Genomic DNA, 17,628 nt, shown 5'->3' with positions numbered 1-17,628 from the left:
CAAGGTTTCTTCCCGACCTTTTGTAATGTACAAACAGCGAGTTTGCTGTAATTGGCCTTTCTCCCAGGGATGTTTCAGTGAGTCAGCATTTTCTGACCGGCATATTCCCATCTTCTTCAAATACGCTCAACTGGCTGCAGTGAAAAAATGTCCGAGCTTTTAAAGGTTGGGGAGAACTTTGTGTGCTCATCTTCATACAGAGCCATTTCTCTCAACAGATCCTTGTGCAGGACATCAGTACTTTTCTTTTTGGCACATCAGCTCCTGCTCCATTTATTCTACCAAACATGAGCTTCCCTACTAGTGCTACCAGGCACAACACATTTTTAATGGGGACAAAAATGTGGCTTAGTTGATGTAAAATGAGTTATACCAGTTTACAGCAGCTGTAGGACTGGCTCACACGTAGGGTTTTTTTCTTTAAACTACTTACTGAATTCCTTGTGGCAATTATGATTTCAGAAATGGGTACAAGTGGAATATGTACGTCCTAGAGTTTACCTGAAAAGAATAAACCTGGGGAGCCTCCATGCACAAGAAATATTGTTCACATGGTGTAGAATATATGTGATGAGGATGCAGGAGCTTGGGGGTACCTAAGGGGAGCTTTGGCTGCCTTTCCACCTTCCTAGGAGATGAAATCTAACTTGCAGTTGATATATTTTGTGCAACAATAAGGTTAAATCATACATACAATTAGATCAGACACATCCGGAGTTCATTGCAAACAGCACAGATTTCACTCTTAGATAGAACTGCCAGTCTGTGGTGTTTTCCATACTGTTTTGAAGGGGTTTTAGCTTGATTTTTAAAAATTTCTACCATGAGCAATTTCTGATTTTTACAGTTTTAAGTTTCAAGAACCTGTGTACAAAAAGAAATGGTAAGGAATACAGGCATGCCTACACGGGGTTGCTATGAGTGACCATGTTTTGCAGCGAGACCCACCGAGTACATGCCTACACCCCAAAGGATGGGCTCCTTCAGTCCAGCAGAAAAGCAGTATGTGCTCAAGATACAGAGAAGTTACGAGGACTATGGGGCTGTCACCGTCTTTGCTAATGACTCTCTGTATCACCTGGGGTGCATTGCTGCCCCTCCCTGCCTCCTTTCCTCCCCAGTCCCTATTTCAGGTGTGAGCTCTGCACCTCAAGTCTCTGCACATGAAGTCTCCCGGGGTCTTAGTGCTTCTGGAGACAAAAATGATAAGGGGTAAGAGTGCAGTGGCAGCTTTTCTTGTGGAGGGACTCAGAGAGCACACCCATATTGCTAAACAAAACAGGGCATGAGACAACCCCCCCCCCCCCTCCCCCCGGCTCTAATGCCATGTGGCAAAGACTGGCCACATCCGCACCACCCGACACGTCTCCTTGGACCTCCGGAGCCCAGGAGGTGCCCTCTGCACCCTAAGATGTAATTATTTTGTGTGCATTTCTTTGGACTGCTTGAGCTAGCAGGAGGGTGGCCTGGCAGCCCAGTGGGGTGACGGTCCCTTCACATCAAGGGGGCATACGTGCCTCGGGGTTGGGGTGAAGACACGGCTGGGTGGTGGAGCATCCAAAGCCTGCTAAAACAGTGCTGTGACTTAGGGGTGCCACCCATTACAAAGTGCTGACAATCAGGGTCCCGTGGGCGAGTGCTCTGCCCAGCCCTCCTTTATTTAGCTGTACCAATACGGCCAGAGCTGCAAGGAACTGAACCACGCCAACCCAACCAGCCAAAGCAAAGAAAGCAACATCCCCTCCTCTTTCCCACGGGGCTTTTATTTGCTGATGATCAAGCCTAAGCTCTTCAGTCCTAGGTATGAATTCAGATCAACATTGCAGGAGGGTTTTCTAAACACAAACACAGAAAGCAAGAAACTACCCCCAACCAGTCAAGCTCTTAGCCTGTGCTGCAGGAACTGAGGCAAGAAAAGCCTCCTGCTGCAGAAGCGAAGCCCTGGTGCTGAGCTCTCAGGCCTGCACTGAGAGCTGAAAGCACCCACGGAAAGCCAGAGCACGGAGACAGCTAACTGAGAGGGAGAGGGGTGGGCCAAGGGCGTGGAAGGAAATGGATGCTGATGTTTATGGGCAGAAGAGCATCTCTGGACAACGGGGACAGGCAATACCTGACGGCAGTCTTGAAACTGTACCAGCCTCGAGCCTGTCCTACAGGAACCCTCTCCAAGTGGCACAGGCCAACCACTGTCACACAGCAGCATCGCCACCACAAATAAATAATGTTCTTCCACCCTCACCCGGGCGTGCTGTAACAAATTGTGGGTCCTTCCAGCAAACGGTTCCACTAAACTTGCACTTATTTTCATTCTGCCCGGGAGATGCACTCCATCAGCAAATCAAGGATAGAGGTGAAGAAAAACGCACCTTAAAAATACTTTTTAGTCTCTCCAGCTGAACTGATTGGTGAGCTGGCAAGCGTAACAGGCTAGGATGCTGTGCAAACATACAGTAATACCCAGAATGAGATTGCTGCAATGATTTCCTTCGCAGAGGTGCGTAGGTGTATAAGAGACAGAAGACTGTGGCTGAAATGCAAGACCCTACCAAAGAAGCAGAGAGGATGGAGATGTAGAAAAGGTGGAGGGAAGGAAAGGAAGCAGGAAGAGAAAACTTCTAAGTGCCTTTTCTAATTCTAAGTTTTCTCAGACTTTCTTAGCTCTAATCTTTAATTCATATTTTCATTTCAGTCTCTTTGCTCTGTAAAGTCTGCATTTCATGTAAAAGGAGCAGCTCAGACATAAATTATTTGACATTAGTCAACCCCTTGTTAAAGTCCTCTACTCTACATATATGTAGGCTCCAATAAAAGAAGCATTAAACATTCATTAAATTAGAAATACATGAAGACAGTGTCTGCCACTCTTCTCATACAGATACGCTTAATAATCCCAACCTTCTGGAGCAGCAAAAGCAAACCCATCTCTAATCCTTTTAGAAAGCCTGACCATGCAAAACACGGCAGCCTCCTGCAATTTGCCTGAGTCACCCAGACACTATTAGCTCTTGCAGGTCAGATCCTCAGCTGGAGTAACTCAGAGTAAAACAACACTGCCAACGTGACACCAAGTGACACGGACTCAGGATTTGGCTTTCGGCAACTCTTGCAGAAAAATGGTCCACAGCAATGCAGCTGGATAATAATGTCACTTCTGGTCTTTTAAGTTACACCAAGAATCTGGCCAGGTGGGGAACAGCCACACCACGCCCGCTTTATTTTCAGTACTGCTCGGGCTGCTTGTGCTCTGCAAAAGGAAACTGGTTTCCCAATCTGCATCTAGGAACCTTTTCCCCCAAAAAAGCCCAAACCCACCCTCTCCTCTACAATACACTATCATGATGCCAGTGGATCTTGAACTACCACTGCCATAGGCTTGTGCACACAAATTTCAGCAACTTTCCCAAGCAGAAACGATCACCCGTGGGCAGATGCTTCTTCATAAATATTTCTGAGTTTAAAGAGCAATGTAGACCATGTAACGTATTTCCCACATCTCTCTGAGCTGTGTCCGCTTAGTAAGAGCTTTGGAGCAAGTCCCATCCAACAAATGACTTCTCATAATCCTCCCTGACCCTTCTCTCTCAACTGCTGGTAGACGTTAATTTTGAGCTCTGTTGGGGTGGAAGCCTGGAAACGTGGTTAGGACCTGAGGTACAAATTCAGGATAGCGGCTTTCAGCTCCTGTCTGGCCTTCGGCTGTCTGGCAGAGTCGTCTCCTGCCTTGTTTCATATGTGAATTATCCCTTCCTTGCTTCGTGGACAGAGGAAGAGACCACAAAGCTTTGGGAAGCATTAGCTGACCTGTAAGCGTGCAGATGAACACGTCGGGTCGAAAGGGGCTGCTGTCCCACTGGCTCCCTCCCGCCGCACTCTTTGAATTCAGCTTTTCCCGGCAGCGTCCCTGTCACTGACGCTACACAGGCCAGCAGCTACCGCTCTGTGTGAGCACTGAGCTGTCTGATAGCGTTAATCACATTAAGCGCCGGTCAGTTCATGTCTTTTTTTGTTCTCTAAAGGCTTTCCCTCTCCCTTGCCTCTTTTAGCCTCTCCTTCTTCTAAACTTCAGGAGGTGGCAGATTCAGCTCAGTTCCCTTTGATGTTATCCAGCACCAGGGCGGCTAATTTTGGAAGGTGTAACCTCTATATACTTTTCCAGAGCTTTTCACCGTGACTCTTCCAACAGTCGTCTCCACACAGAGCAGGTTATACTCTTGAGTCAGCAGGGCATTTAAGCATCTGGATAATCCAGCTGCGTGAGATCTCCAAAAGCAATGGGGGGGCCAGCTCTTGACAGATGCTTATGGACCTAACGCTCATCAGCAACTTCAGCATCTACGTGCCCTTTAACCACTTGGCCTGAAGTGACGGAGGTGAATGAGCTCCACTGAAAATCAGTTTCAGTGAAATGACCTCTTTTTCCAAGGAATAGTAAAGCAAGTATGGAAGTATTTTGTCAGGTCGGCAACTGCCTGGCCCAAATATCCCGCTTTGTTTTCAGTCTTGATCTTCTACCAGCGTTCAAATCAATCCTTTTTTTCTTCTGTTGGTAATCAAATCGCTCCTTTAATTGAGCTAATAGGGCACCACAGTTAACACTCTTGCTGGAAAACACGAAGAACGTTAGCCAACAAACAATCAGAAATACATCCTTTGTAGTCTCAGGAATTTTCTTTTGCATTCAACCTTCCAAAGCCCTTGGTTTGCCCAGCTGGCCACGAAGCCTTGGTGCAGAGGGCTCTGTCGTCGCGACGTTCCGGTGGCTTCTACAGGCTCTGCAAAATGGGAGACGACTCCTGATTGGGGGGTGGCACCTCTGCACCAGCACAGCAGCGCTAAGGCGTCAGCCGTGAAACAACCACCGGCCCCCCCCCACGCTGGGCAACCGCTGCCCGAAGAGGAGCAGGTCCTTCCCGTGACCCCTCAGCCTGGCATCTGCATGGGGTGGTGGTGATGGGGGGGGGGTGGTGGGGTCAACTGAGTACCCAGAGAGCTGGCTGGCTGCCGTGAGTAATACTTCATCCGCCAGGAACGAAGGGGGAGGCAGCTACGCTACGCTACGGGCTTCGGTCTCTGGGACCTATGGAGAGGATCGTGGGGTCCTGCCAAGTCCGGCGTGGGGGGATCCATCTTCTGCTTGGCTGGTCACATTCAACTTGCATCTGCATAACCAATCAGCATATTGCATAGACTTTGACTGAAGGGGTTTTAACTGCAATCTTAAAATCTGGCCATTTCAGGAATTCCTGAAATAAATTAGAAGAGGAATTTTATTTAGTTGGGGTTTTTTGTGTATTTTTTTTTTTTTTTTAAAGGAATTTCCCCATGGCTCCAAACCACTGTTTTCCATAAAGTAAATGAATATGAAGTCTTCTCTCATCCTCTTGCCACATTGTCTCTGTCACCTTTATCCTGCAACAGTTGTATATAATCAAATGGCAGACAAAACATCCTCTCCCCAAAACCTTCCTTTTATTTTCTCAAACTTTTAGTAATATTTTCCACACTTCATTGATATTTTTTTTTTTTGTCACTGATAATGATAGAAGCAGATGCTTTCCGAAACAATGACTTGGAGATTCAGTGATCCACATCTTGCAGATAAATAAGAAGCTATATTTATGCAATAAAGCACAGGTAACTTAATATCCAGGCACTGGATTATTTGATATTAAAATCTTGGCACTTTTCAAAATAGTTTGGAACAATAGAGACCACGTGGGAAAGTTCTTTTTGTCAAGATTGGTTAACAACTTGCACTGTTAATCCATTATCTTCACCTGAAATACAATACATAATTTACATTTATATGGAGCCTTTTGTCCCCCAGAATCCCAAAGTGTTTTGCAAAATAAACACATCACATTGACCCCCAAAGACAATACCTGGGCATTGATTTGGTTGTCTCCCTGATTCAGAACCAACACTTCTTTCTGTGGCGTCTAGATTCTCCTGGGAGGTCTACCTGGTAATCAGTATTAACCCTGCTTAATTTATGAATGTAAATGAAGTTCCTGAAACCACTTTCACGCAGCGCGTGGCTGGGCAGGACGGGAACAGCCTGGCCCGGGGGCTGCCTGCCCACGTCCCAGCACCAAACCCTGCCGCTGTCCACAGCAGGACAACGTGGGGGACCTTTTCTAAAAGGACATCCCTTTGGACCCCGGGAACTTCCAAAAATCTCCCGCTTAGAAAAATACATTTCTACGTACCGCTTGCTAGAAAAAGGCAGCCTTGAAGGTCAGCCCCCGGGCGTTGTTCTACACAGTGGCGTGCAAAATTCACTTAGGGACACGTGTAACGCGTATCGGTTTGCTAAAGGAAAGGCTGCCCTCGGCTTTGATGGGCTGGGAAAACCCTCGGGGGGTTGCTGGGCAAAACACGCTGTGTTACAGGAGGAACAGGCTGGGGTGCAGAATGCTTATTTCAAATTAACTCGAACAAAGAAATAATAAGCAGCAAGTTTGTATTCTCAGTAAATTAAGAGAGAAGCTTAGGTAAAATGTGGCTTTATATGCATGGAAATAAATTATTATTTACTTGCTTTTGTGCTCGTGCCCTCATGATCCAGACATTTGTATGAAATTATTAATATTTATAGCATATTACAATAAATACTCATAGGAGCTTTGCCTGAATACATGCTATTTTACCAAGGTAAAATCTGTTGAAAGTCAAAGGGATCTTTTACTTGTGCGTGGTGGGCAGGATCAGACTCTTTACTGTGAAATCTGTATCAACTGTGGTAATTTAAAACTTTAATTAAAGACTCAGTGACAGATTATCTACAAAATGTCTTCCTGCTGCCCAGTATTTCATCACGAATGTCTCCAGAAGCCCACGCTAACGTGAGTAAGCACACTTGCCAGGAAGTATTTCATTGTGGACATGTTAGCTTTTATCTGCCTTGTTGGGTAACAAATTCTTTTGTTGAGGATTGGTGGCAACAAAAATTAAATTAAAAGGAAAACTAGAACCCAAACCAGAAATTTATAATGCTTATTCTGTTCATCCCTCAAGAAAATGAAAGTGCCAAGGCAAAGTCTATTTTAGCAATTGTGTTAATGTATGTGTAAATGGGTGAAGGCGCCTTTGAAATGCTCTGAAAAGAATTTCACACTTTACAGAGGAAAAGTTGTTAACAATTCTATTGTGGCATTTATTGGAATTTTTAAATTAATTTCCCAGACACGGTTGTGCCATAAAATTCCCCATGATGATAAATTTTTGCTAACATCGAGATTATTTTGGGATACAATTCTGAAGGAGCACTTTGTGAAATCTGGGGAACACGGGTCGCTGGGAACCCTGCGCTGCCCTTTCCTTGCCTCCAGTCACCTCCAGCCTTTCCCTGAGCAGCTGGGAAGCTGCTAATTTGAAATTGCCTCTGTTTTTTTCTTCCACGGAGCAGCAAACGGGGGACGGATGCACAAGTGGCGTGAAGCTGAGCCCCCTTCGAGCAGTGGGCAAGGATCAGCGTGTCGCTAATTCAGCACGGCGTTGGAGGAGGGACCTCCAAGGCCACCTGGGGACCGTCTGCTGGATCTGCTCATCCTCCCCAAAAGGACACGCTGGGAGTGGGTGGTTTTGGCTCTGAACAAATAGCGCTGGGCGGTGAATTTCTCCCTTTGCGCACAGCGGTAGGGGAGAGCTGTTTGGAGTTGGCAGTGAAGAGGAACCTGTTTAGCCTGGATCACAGATGAAGAGACACATGGGATGATGCACTGGAGAAGCCCCGCTCCGGTCCCTGCATCCTTGCCAGACCACGTCCAAAGGGTTGAAGGAAACGTAAAGAGCAACCTTGCAGCAACGCGCAAGGAAGGGCTTTAAAAAAGCACACGTCCCACCGGTAACGAGGCGCAAGCCGCAGCAGTGGATTGGCTTGCAGGGAGGGACAAGCAGAGGTTTGGAAATGAAAAGTTCATGGTCAGGTGAGAAAACCCCGTGGGAGGTAAGGAGAAGACCAGACCAGCACATTTGCAGTCCTAGACACAGGAGGATGGGGACCTCATGGGGGATTTTTGCTCAGAGATGCTTCGGTGTAAGCGAAGTGGATGGATATTCTCACTGAATGGCATGAGAACCGGGGGGCGGGAGGGACAGCACAGATGGTGGCAGCCACGAGCTTGATTTTAACAGTCATAGGCAAGTTTTAGATCCCACAGAGGAGAGAGAGAGTTAACAATAGCTGACACACTTTCGTCTGGAGAAGTCACAATGACTAAAAATAACAACTCGGGGCCATAATTCTGCAGTCCGTCGCTGCCAGGAAACGTGAAATCCAGTGACCTTTCATCTCCACAACAGAAATGCTGAGCAGCACCTGGAGCCATCGCCCTCAAAATCCACTCTGACAAACTGGACAATGGGACACGAAGGAGGAATCGTCCTCTCCCTCCCTCACCCCCAAATTTTAGCCTCCCAGTGAACTCCACCTGCTCTGCGTGTAATGCGGCATCCCTTGCTGAGCAGAGCCAGCTCTGCATGAGCTTCAGCATTTAGTGAAACACAAGATAACAATTCTATTTCTTTTGACAATAAGGAATAAATCTGCAAAGCCACTTGTTCAGACTGCTCTTAAATGATGGTAGAGGGAGAGAAATTGATATTGGCTTTTTATGAATCTTTAGGTCGAGTATGTTAGAATCAACAGATTTTTGCATTAACCTCACTGCCTCATAGCACTTTTGCCCTTGCAAGACATAATTAAGAAAGGCATGAAAATCTATCTGAATTTATCGAAAGGAAATTATTCACCCCTTAATAGCAGCAACAGCTAAACAAGCAGGTAAGCCATGCTGCTAGCACAGTGCAGCAAATGATGCAGGGCTATGTTTTAACCTAAAATGAGGATTTTCCTTACCAAAATTTTAAGGAGTAGCTTTTGAAATGAGGATTTGCACTACGTGTTGTTCTGGGGATTAACTTCCCCCTGCCCCCAAAAGCTGCATTCCTTGAGCTCTTCTATTTGCCAGTCTAAAATGATGACCACGGGGACTGAGACTAAGCCAAAATGTTTTCATCACACTGAAACATGGCACTGTAACTGTCTTTACCACTTCGGTAGAAAGCAAAAGCCACTGGATGGATGGAAGAAAAAAACACAAATAAATTAAAAAAAAAAGGGGGGGGGGGGGGGGAGGGAGGTTTCATTCATTTAAGTGGATCTGTCAGCTTGTGTTATCTTCATGCATTTGTGAAACTGAGCTTTAATTGACTGGCTGCAGTGGAGAGCCGAAAGATAAAATCTTGGTCTCAAGACGAATAGACAGCTTAAACTGTTGTGATCCTCATTCATTAGGATGTGTCAGAGAGATTCAGTGGGCAAGAGACACAGCAGTGTCTGTGACTCTTTCACATAAAGTTCCCAAAATGTACGAGGGAGGAGAAGGGTGTGCACCACACTCAGAGCCATATCCAAGAGCAGTTACAAAATTTGCTCATCCAATTCCCTGTGACAATGGAGACTATCTTGGTGCCTACTGATTTGTATCACTGTGTGAATTATCTCATTTCATTTGCGAAGGATAAAGCCAAAACTACAAGCAGCGGCCAAATGTTAGCCAGTCAGCTCCAGCTGCAGGAGGAGGAGCAGCAAGCCCTGCCAGCTGGGGGGTCTCACATCTCATCCCTACAGCCAGGCTGGGACACAAGGAGGGGTTCATCTCCCCTCCACAGTACCCCCCTCGTGTAGGGCATCCTCCTCCTTCCCAAGGAACAACCACGCCACCGCACCGCCTCTCCCCTTCATCCACTGCTGGCTCAGAGCTGTGCTGCAGTCCCCAGAGACCAGGATCCCCAAGGCATGCAGGCTGCTCTGAAGAGGGTGGTGAAAAAATACTTCCCTGCCTAAAACAGGTTTCCAAGAACTTTATCTCCAACAGATGAGTGAAGAGAGGAGTGGAGAAATCTGGCAAAACCGTGGAGGAAGTCTCCTGGCTTCTAGCTGAGGGTTCCAATCACTACGGTGTGCCCTGGAGCCCCTTCAGCAGGTGGCCAATTTGCCTTCTGTCCTGTTCTTGTTCCCATCAGTAGGAGCTGCTTCCTTCCCTTGCCTCCTGGTTATCTGGGCACTCTGAATGTCCACTCCCAGTCACCAGAGATGTAGAGGACTGCAACACAGAAAGCCACCGACCCCACAGAGCCTGGTTATCGGGGGAAATGGTCATGGTGGTGAAGGGTTGGTAGGGAAATCCAGCAGCTCCCAGACCTGTGCGAAGCCACCTCTGAGTCTGCCCTCCTGGGAAGCCTGAGAAATGCTCAGAGTTTGGATTCACGTGACGTGAACCAGATGGGAAGGAATTGGCCAGTGCCGTCACCGTAAATGAGGGGGATTCGGCATGGTGCCCTACACGCGATGGGAACACAGGGGCCAAACCCACACGAGCGGCGTTTGTTCGGGTGTAAATGAGTCTGAGCTACAGTGACAGGCATGGCGATGGGCAGTGTTACCCCTCCCAGTCATCAACCCAAGTCATCAATCTTGTTGAGTGCGATGGGAAACCTCACACCCAAGCACAGCAGGCCGTATGCAAAGGCGGTGCATAGAGCTCGTTAACATACCTTTTCTCTGAAGTTCATCAACAGCAACGACAAACCAATGAAAGTTCCTACAAACATTTTCTGCTTTTCAACAGAAACATAAAACTCTACATGAAAACCTTTCAAAATAGTTTAGAGTAAAAATCATGGTATAATATAAACCCTGGGATTTCAAGTGGTATTTTTGGTACAATTTTCCAGAGCACTCTTAATTTTGACAATTCTTTTAGTAAAAATATTTTGCATTTCCAACTCTTCACTTTTTCTCTGTCTTAAAGAGCAGAAAATGTGTTGAAAATGTTATTTCTTTGTAAACATTTTCATTTAGATCCAAAAGCATCCATTACTCTTTTCCAGCAGCAGTGATGTATGTAAGAGAAAATATGTATGGATAGTGAATACTAAACACGAGAAGATGAGTCTAAGTAGTCATTTCTTACATGTTAAGAAAGCCATGAAGAGGTTTATGCAAAGCTAGCTCAGCTTTTAATCTGTCTTCATATCTACAGTAAGAGAAACGTGCTTTTCCAGAGACATATGTGTGTACAGGCTGTGGTACAAGACCAGGGAGACCTGCTTGGAAGCGGATTTATTTTCCAGAGAGGTACTTTCAGTCATCCCAAAGCCTTTCTTGAGAGTATTGCTGAATCGGACTCCAATTCATGAAATCGTTTCAGCAGGACAACGAGGGCCAACGCTACACACACAGACTCCAGCACACAACTAACAATGCTACAGGCTTGGTGGGTGTCTTACTGGCCCCAATGGAAGGTTTGCCACTGATTTTGGTGAGTTTTCCCCTGGCTCTAGGTAATAACCATTGACTTCTTAATTTAGGGACAAAGACTTTCTCTTTTCTTATATACTTGATTTTATGTTAGACTAATTAAGAGAAAAAAGCAAAGACATGAAACAACTATCACCGATATCAGGACCCAATCCTGTAAAGCCTTACTCAAGCCAGCAATCCCATCAGCTTCAATGAGAAGACAAAGACTTGGAAGGGCAGCCTTAATTTTCACAGTTGCCACCTTGTAACTGAAGCCCACACACAAGGAGAAGTAACAGCCCCAACACCAGCCTGCGCTGATGGAAGCAAATCTCCTACGGATGCATCAGTAACAACATTTTAATGAAATGTTTCCTTTATATCTCTTTGTTAAAGCCAATACAGGACTTTCTTACCATTTTTGCAGACCGGACAACACTGTTCTGGTTCATAGACTGGGTTGACACACTCGGGAACTGCGCAGTCTGCTACAACACAGTGAACTTCATTGCTGGGCTCGCAGCGACACCATTCGCATGGCGAGGGCTAGGAACAAATCTAAAATTAGCCCATTTCCTCCCGTAGCTCACAAGTTTGTAACATTTCTATCTTGCCATAAGATAAACACATCAGCGTTCAATACCTCTTGACCGCATTCATTCATCATGGGTAATACAAATGAACCTATAGGACAAAATAGCAACATCTGAAACAGGCAACCAGAACATTAGAAAAACCAGCGAGTGTGATACTTGTTTTCCCAAAGAGGGTGTGGGTTTTTTTTTTTTTTGGTTTTTTTTTTCATGAGAATTTAGGTCATTTTGTCAAAAAGACCGAGCTGAAGCTTCATACCTCTGCTCTCCCTACCTGTTGTTATCTTACACATCTGGCTGGGAGCAGAGCAGGATTTTGGGAAGATCACGAGCGGTGGTTCATCCCAGGAAGGGAGGACAGGGTGATTTTCCAGGTCATACTCGTACCTCATGGAAACCAGCACTGACAGCAAAGGCCAAGCTGTTGCAAAGGTGCTGCTGGGGTGGCCTGTCCATCCGCCAGCCTCTCAATGTGCTTTCATTCCTGCTCTCCAGAGCAGAGGGGAATAAAGCTGCTCTTGGAGGGGCAAAAACAGTTTATCCTGTGTTTGTGCAGCACTTGCACCAGGGGGCTGTAAGCACTCCCATAGCATAACCGTTAGATCTGGCCCTGGCCCCACTCCTGCCTGTTTCAACAACGTTTGTGAGCAACTGCCTCACGCAGAGTATGTAAATAATTCAGAGCCTGAATAATTCTGCTGAAGTCAGGGAGTTTTAGATTAAAGCACCCAGCTAAATGGTTTCGTTTCAGCTCCATCAGTTCAAACAGGAATCTCTATCTACCTCCAAACAGTAGAGAGTTGTCACTTTCTCACCCTTTGAAAAGCTGTGGAAGTCTCTTGAAAAATAGAAAGGTCAGTGTTTTAAGTTTCCCAGTGTCCTTACGTGTGTGCAAGTGTGACGGAATGATGAAAACAGAGCTAAGAAAGGAGAATAAGAGAATTTGAAAGGAAAATAACTTCCTTTCAGTAGCTGTAGGTTTAATACGTAACTCCCAATTCCTCAGCAACAGTAGGTCCACCACTAGCACTTGAATGAGTAAACATGGGTATTGGAAAAAAATTTGCTTTTTTTTGCATTGGTGGGAATCTGCAGCAATGAGAATTGCTCCATATTAAAAAAAAAAAAAAAAAAAAAAAAAAGTGAGATACAAAGGAAAGAAGGATTCATCCCCTGCGTGTTTCAGACCTCCGTGATGCGTCCCTCATTTCTACATGACAGATACAACCTGTGAGCCCTGGTTCTGGCAGGTAAAAAGCTTTTCAGCTCACCTCTAAGAAGCTCCATATGTCTTGAGTCAAATAATTTATTCCCAGGAAATTCATTTCTACCTTAAAATGCACTAATTAAAGCTTCCCTTGCTTTGTCTCAGCATCTGCAGTCTATAATTCCCATCACCTCTCATTTGCTCACGGCTTTGGCAATTTAGATAAAATCAGCACTCCTTGAGCAAGGGGAGAAGTCTGTGGAGGTGGAATTCCTCTCTCTAATTATCTTTCCTCATTCAATCCTGCTTTGATTTCTGTCTGAAAGTACCAGGAATCTAAATTCATTTGACTGACATTTCTTATTCAAGGCTATTTAATAAGAAGAAACAATACAGAAGAAAATAGACAGAACTATTTGCTGAGGGATCAATAAGAAAATTGCTGCTTTGTTTTTACTCATTTTAATCGCTAATTATATAGAGCAGTAGAATTAGATCTTGTGATTTGTGGAGGCTTTCACTGACATATCCTTCAGGACTTGTCCCCATCTTCACTACTACAGTGGCTGCAATGCTAAGAAATACGTGGCGTGTTTCCAGGACTGCAGCCCAAGAACTTAGCTGAGCCCAGGCTTAAAGATGATGAGCACAAGTAGAAGACGCCCCTCAACGATTCTGCGACTGAGTAAATGAGACATGACATAACACATCTTTTGCTTTTGCATTGTTGGTATAACCTGAAAATGACACTGTAATAAACCATGATGTTGCTTGACACTGAAAGCAGCTTTTCAGGAGGGAAGAGCCACAGGCAAGAAGGAAAGCACGCCTCGGCGGTACAAGGAACGAGCAGCCAGCAAATGCAAAGGCTGCTTTGGCATGGATGGCAAGACTTTTCTCAGCCACCTCCTCTTCCCCATCTTATCAAGTTCGAGGTACTTGGTCTTGCCTCTAGGATCTTCCTCCATCTGACTATTTTGTTCAATTGCCAGTGCCCCTTACTGTGGCTCTTCCCCAGACGTTCAGCCCCATGGATGACTCCAGCCCTCCTGTCCACCGATTCTGTGAATGTCGAGGTGCTTTCTCCCATGGGATGTGCTTTGGGATCTGGTTTACAAACCCCTGCCCTTTCAGAAAGGACTTTTCCCCAAGCACATTGATTGAGCATCTTTTTACCGTTGTTTGTATGCTCTGCATCCCTGCTATTAATTTCCCTGGAGTTACCCATTTTGAGGAACAACTATGGGAAACTGGCCACAAAAGTCCTCTATTATTTACATAGGCATTATGTAGACCAAGGGGCAAAATGACACACTAGGAACCAATGAAGAACGCTGAGCTGGTGAAAGATGCCCCCAAATTTTGTTTCCTGATTCTTCCATCTACCTTATTTGCTCTTACTTTTCTCCAGGTCACAGCAGTTACTCTCCTGTGGTCAGTGGCGCTCCCAGTGCAAGTCCTGCTCATGATGAGGAGCACTTCACAGGATCCACCAGGCAGCTCTGTCAAATTTCTTAAGTCCCAGAATCTCTATTTAAAGATTCATCCCCATGGAAGAGGGGTGGTTTGCACTTTTGTAGCCACTGAAGTTCAAACACCAGGTAACATCAATGCCTGAAAAGAAACTCTCATCCCTACTGAAAAACAAGGTCGAAAAGAATAGAAAGGGTTTCTGAAGTATGAAGGAGAGAGGACACAAATCAGAAGCTATGCCTTTCCCACGTGGACTGTGCAAATGCTTTATTGGTGTCCCTTAAACTGATATTCTAGAAAACGTGTTAAGATTACAGGATCATAAAAGGCTTGGGCCAGAAGATGATTTATTCACTCCCCCTGTCCAAGGCAGAATAATCTCTTAGAAAACTCACTAGGGAAGGATTTGTTAGGAAGGATTTCAAGAGATGTTGCTGCAAAAACATTCTTCCACCATTGTCCCAAAGGAAAGGGTGTGCATGGTGCCCAGCAACAACACGGATACATGCCCACACAATTGCACGGTCCGTTACTGTTCAAGATATGTTTTAAGAAATGGAGCTACCATTAAAACCAGAGGAGAAACCGGGTCCTTTTGTAGAAGGTATCAATATAGAATTTTGACTTAGGAAAACTGGTGCAAAGCATGTGAAATTCTTTTTACCCGATTTTCACTTACAACGGGGGTGAGAGCACAAACCCTCAGAACTAGGGAGGAGATACGTTCTCTGACATTGGTTGTTGTCAGTGCACAGGTCACGTCAAACCAAGTTGGTGGGAAGCAGATGTGGCCAACATCTATCCACCATTCCAGGGCTTTTGAGAGCAGATGAGGTGGAACACAGAGCACAAAGGACCTTCTCAGTTTCAGCACTGATCCTGATTCACCTTTCCTTTGGCCAGTCGCTTCAAAGAGACCAAACAAGCACAAGGATGTGGACCCTGAACACCCCTGTTTATAACCACACCGAAGACCACGGCCCAACTTCTATTTCTCTTCTGTCCTATTGACCTCAAGGAGCACTGTGACCCCAGTTTTGGCCGGAGGGCAGGTTCCTCCCCTGCTTCTACCAGGGGATGGTCCCATCCCACACAGCGGGGTGGCCAGGGGAAGGAGCCAGCACTCATTCAGTTGCGCGGCTGGAAAACCTTAGTCTCAGGTGCTGTCAAATGGGAAACATCTGCTATCAGCAGAGTTTGTTAACAAAGAAAGAAGGAAGGAAAATTAAAACAGAGAATAGAGAATACGCACGGCTAATAAAGATTTTATGTGCGTGAGCACATAATGATAAACTTGATAGACGATAAAAACAAACAAATGAAAAAGGGAGCAAAGGAAACAGAATGAAAACCAAGATGCACCCTGAGCAGGGGAAATCAGGAAGCCAAACAAGATGTGGATACCATATCTCCTAATCTTCACTTTCGCTCCCATACATACCAGCCCCCACCATTTTCACCCTCTTTAGGAAAAGCAAATGCCAGTACATGTAGGAATTATGGTTGCTAACATTATCCAGATACTCCTCACAGAGATAAGGGGCTCCCTTTCTCATACAGTTGGGCACCATATGGGTCCTTCTTTAGTCAGCTACTAGGTTTCATAAAACCACAGAAATTTCGTATCTCTGGGAGGTCTACACTTGAGGGCTCCAGCAGGCCCTCAAATCATCCAGAAGGACTGGTGGACAGAGAGATGCATGATCAAACAGTTATTTGGGAAAATAGTCTAAAATACTAATTCTTCCCAAACATAAGAGAGAAATGGAGAAAAGAAAATGGAAAATGGAATTCAAAACTCAGTGTCTAAATCTACTCTTTTATGCTTTTCTACAGCTGAAGAGATCTGAATCAAACATTTTTTTTAGACCAAGGCAGCCAGTATACACAAATAACCCATACACAAAACTTACAGGTTTTTAGGCATGATCTTGCAAGAAGCTTCTGCGAGACCTAAGCTTGAGTGCATCTGAGCCATCTCATTCAGTCATAGAAATTTTCTTGTTCCAAATACTTACTGAACCTTAACTGTATTTCACCCTTAGCTCATGCCTTATCCACAACTACAGCACCCTAAGCCACCTCTCTGCTGCCTCAAACACATGAAAGACTTTTCTATAACATGTAGATTGCTCTGCAAAAGCTTCTTAGTGAGTAGTAAGTATTCTCCTTGAGTGAACGGAGGAAGCATATACACATATATATGAAACATTATACTGCAGCCCTCCTCTTCCCTGCCTCTAATAAAGATTGCTCTGTCTATACGTCCGCTTGTCAATCACTCTTGACTGCTTCTACACAAACATCTCTAGAGAGGTGGAAAAGGAGTGATTTACCTAAGACAAATGAAAAACTCCGAAGATGTCATCTGATGGATACTTCTTTACTGGTTTGTTCTGTCAATCAAAAGCAAATTTCCTCAGTTTTTGCTCTGCTGTCACATTCACCAGGCTAACCGTGGTTTCCAAGTGCACTCACTTCGCTCCTATATGGGGGCTGTCACCCAGCTCAGAGCAGATCTCAGACCAAGTTTTAAGGCTGCAGTTTGCTGTGATCAGCTGTGATAAATCCAGATGGCTTCATTCAGACTCGAGGTTTAAGGCTCATTCCCCTCCAGGAGATGGGAAAACAGCGCCTGTTTTCCAAGCAGCCTTCTGGGAGCGAAGCGTTATTTGGCACCTAAGTATTTCAGGAGCTAGTGGGTCTTACATCATTAAAACAAACTGTAAACAGACCTGTTAATCCTTGAGACTTCCTGCTCTGCTAATTTAGATGCCAGCTCCTGACTTGCTTCAGGCATGTTTAGCACAGCCCCTTCCTGAGACTTTGGACCTCTCCTTACCTTTTCAATAAAAGACTGAATTGCTTGGTACTTCCTTTGTACCTGAGTTTTCAGCCTGAAGGAAGAAGGTTTGGAGCTATCATACAGGCTGCTTAAAGCTACTGCAAATTCTTGCAATTGCCTTCTAGTCACCTATTCTGAGATGCAGTTGTCAGGATTTATTGGGCTGCCCTCTTTCCCCTCCTTCCCACACTCTCCAGCTGAG

The 17,628-nt window shown here is 45.3% G+C and overlaps 1 protein-coding gene across 4 annotated transcripts in view; it reads right to left on the bottom strand.

The window, feature by feature from the left end:
- Positions 1-17,628, bottom strand: part of VWC2L (von Willebrand factor C domain containing 2 like) — a 52,789-nt gene that overhangs the window by 19,113 nt on the left and 16,048 nt on the right. For 2 of the 4 annotated variants that reach the window (XM_033010724.2, XM_042783834.1), the window contains one exon: positions 11,725-11,854. The exons of 1 other annotated variant lie outside the window; for it this stretch is intronic. In XM_033010724.2, the coding sequence (XP_032866615.1) occupies positions 11,725-11,854 (130 nt within the window). Of the gene's footprint in view, positions 1-2,747; positions 5,244-11,724; positions 11,855-17,628 lie in introns of those variants that run through there. One more of the 4 variants, XM_033010725.2, reaches the window with a different exon arrangement.

Source organism: Tyto alba, unplaced genomic scaffold (genome assembly GCF_018691265.1).
Source record: "Tyto alba isolate M040663 unplaced genomic scaffold, T.alba_DEE_v4.0 Super-Scaffold_7, whole genome shotgun sequence".
Classification (NCBI taxonomy): Eukaryota; Metazoa; Chordata; class Aves; order Strigiformes; family Tytonidae; genus Tyto; species Tyto alba.
The sequence above is the reverse complement of the archived record's forward strand: the minus strand, read 5'-3'. Positions and strand labels throughout refer to the sequence as shown.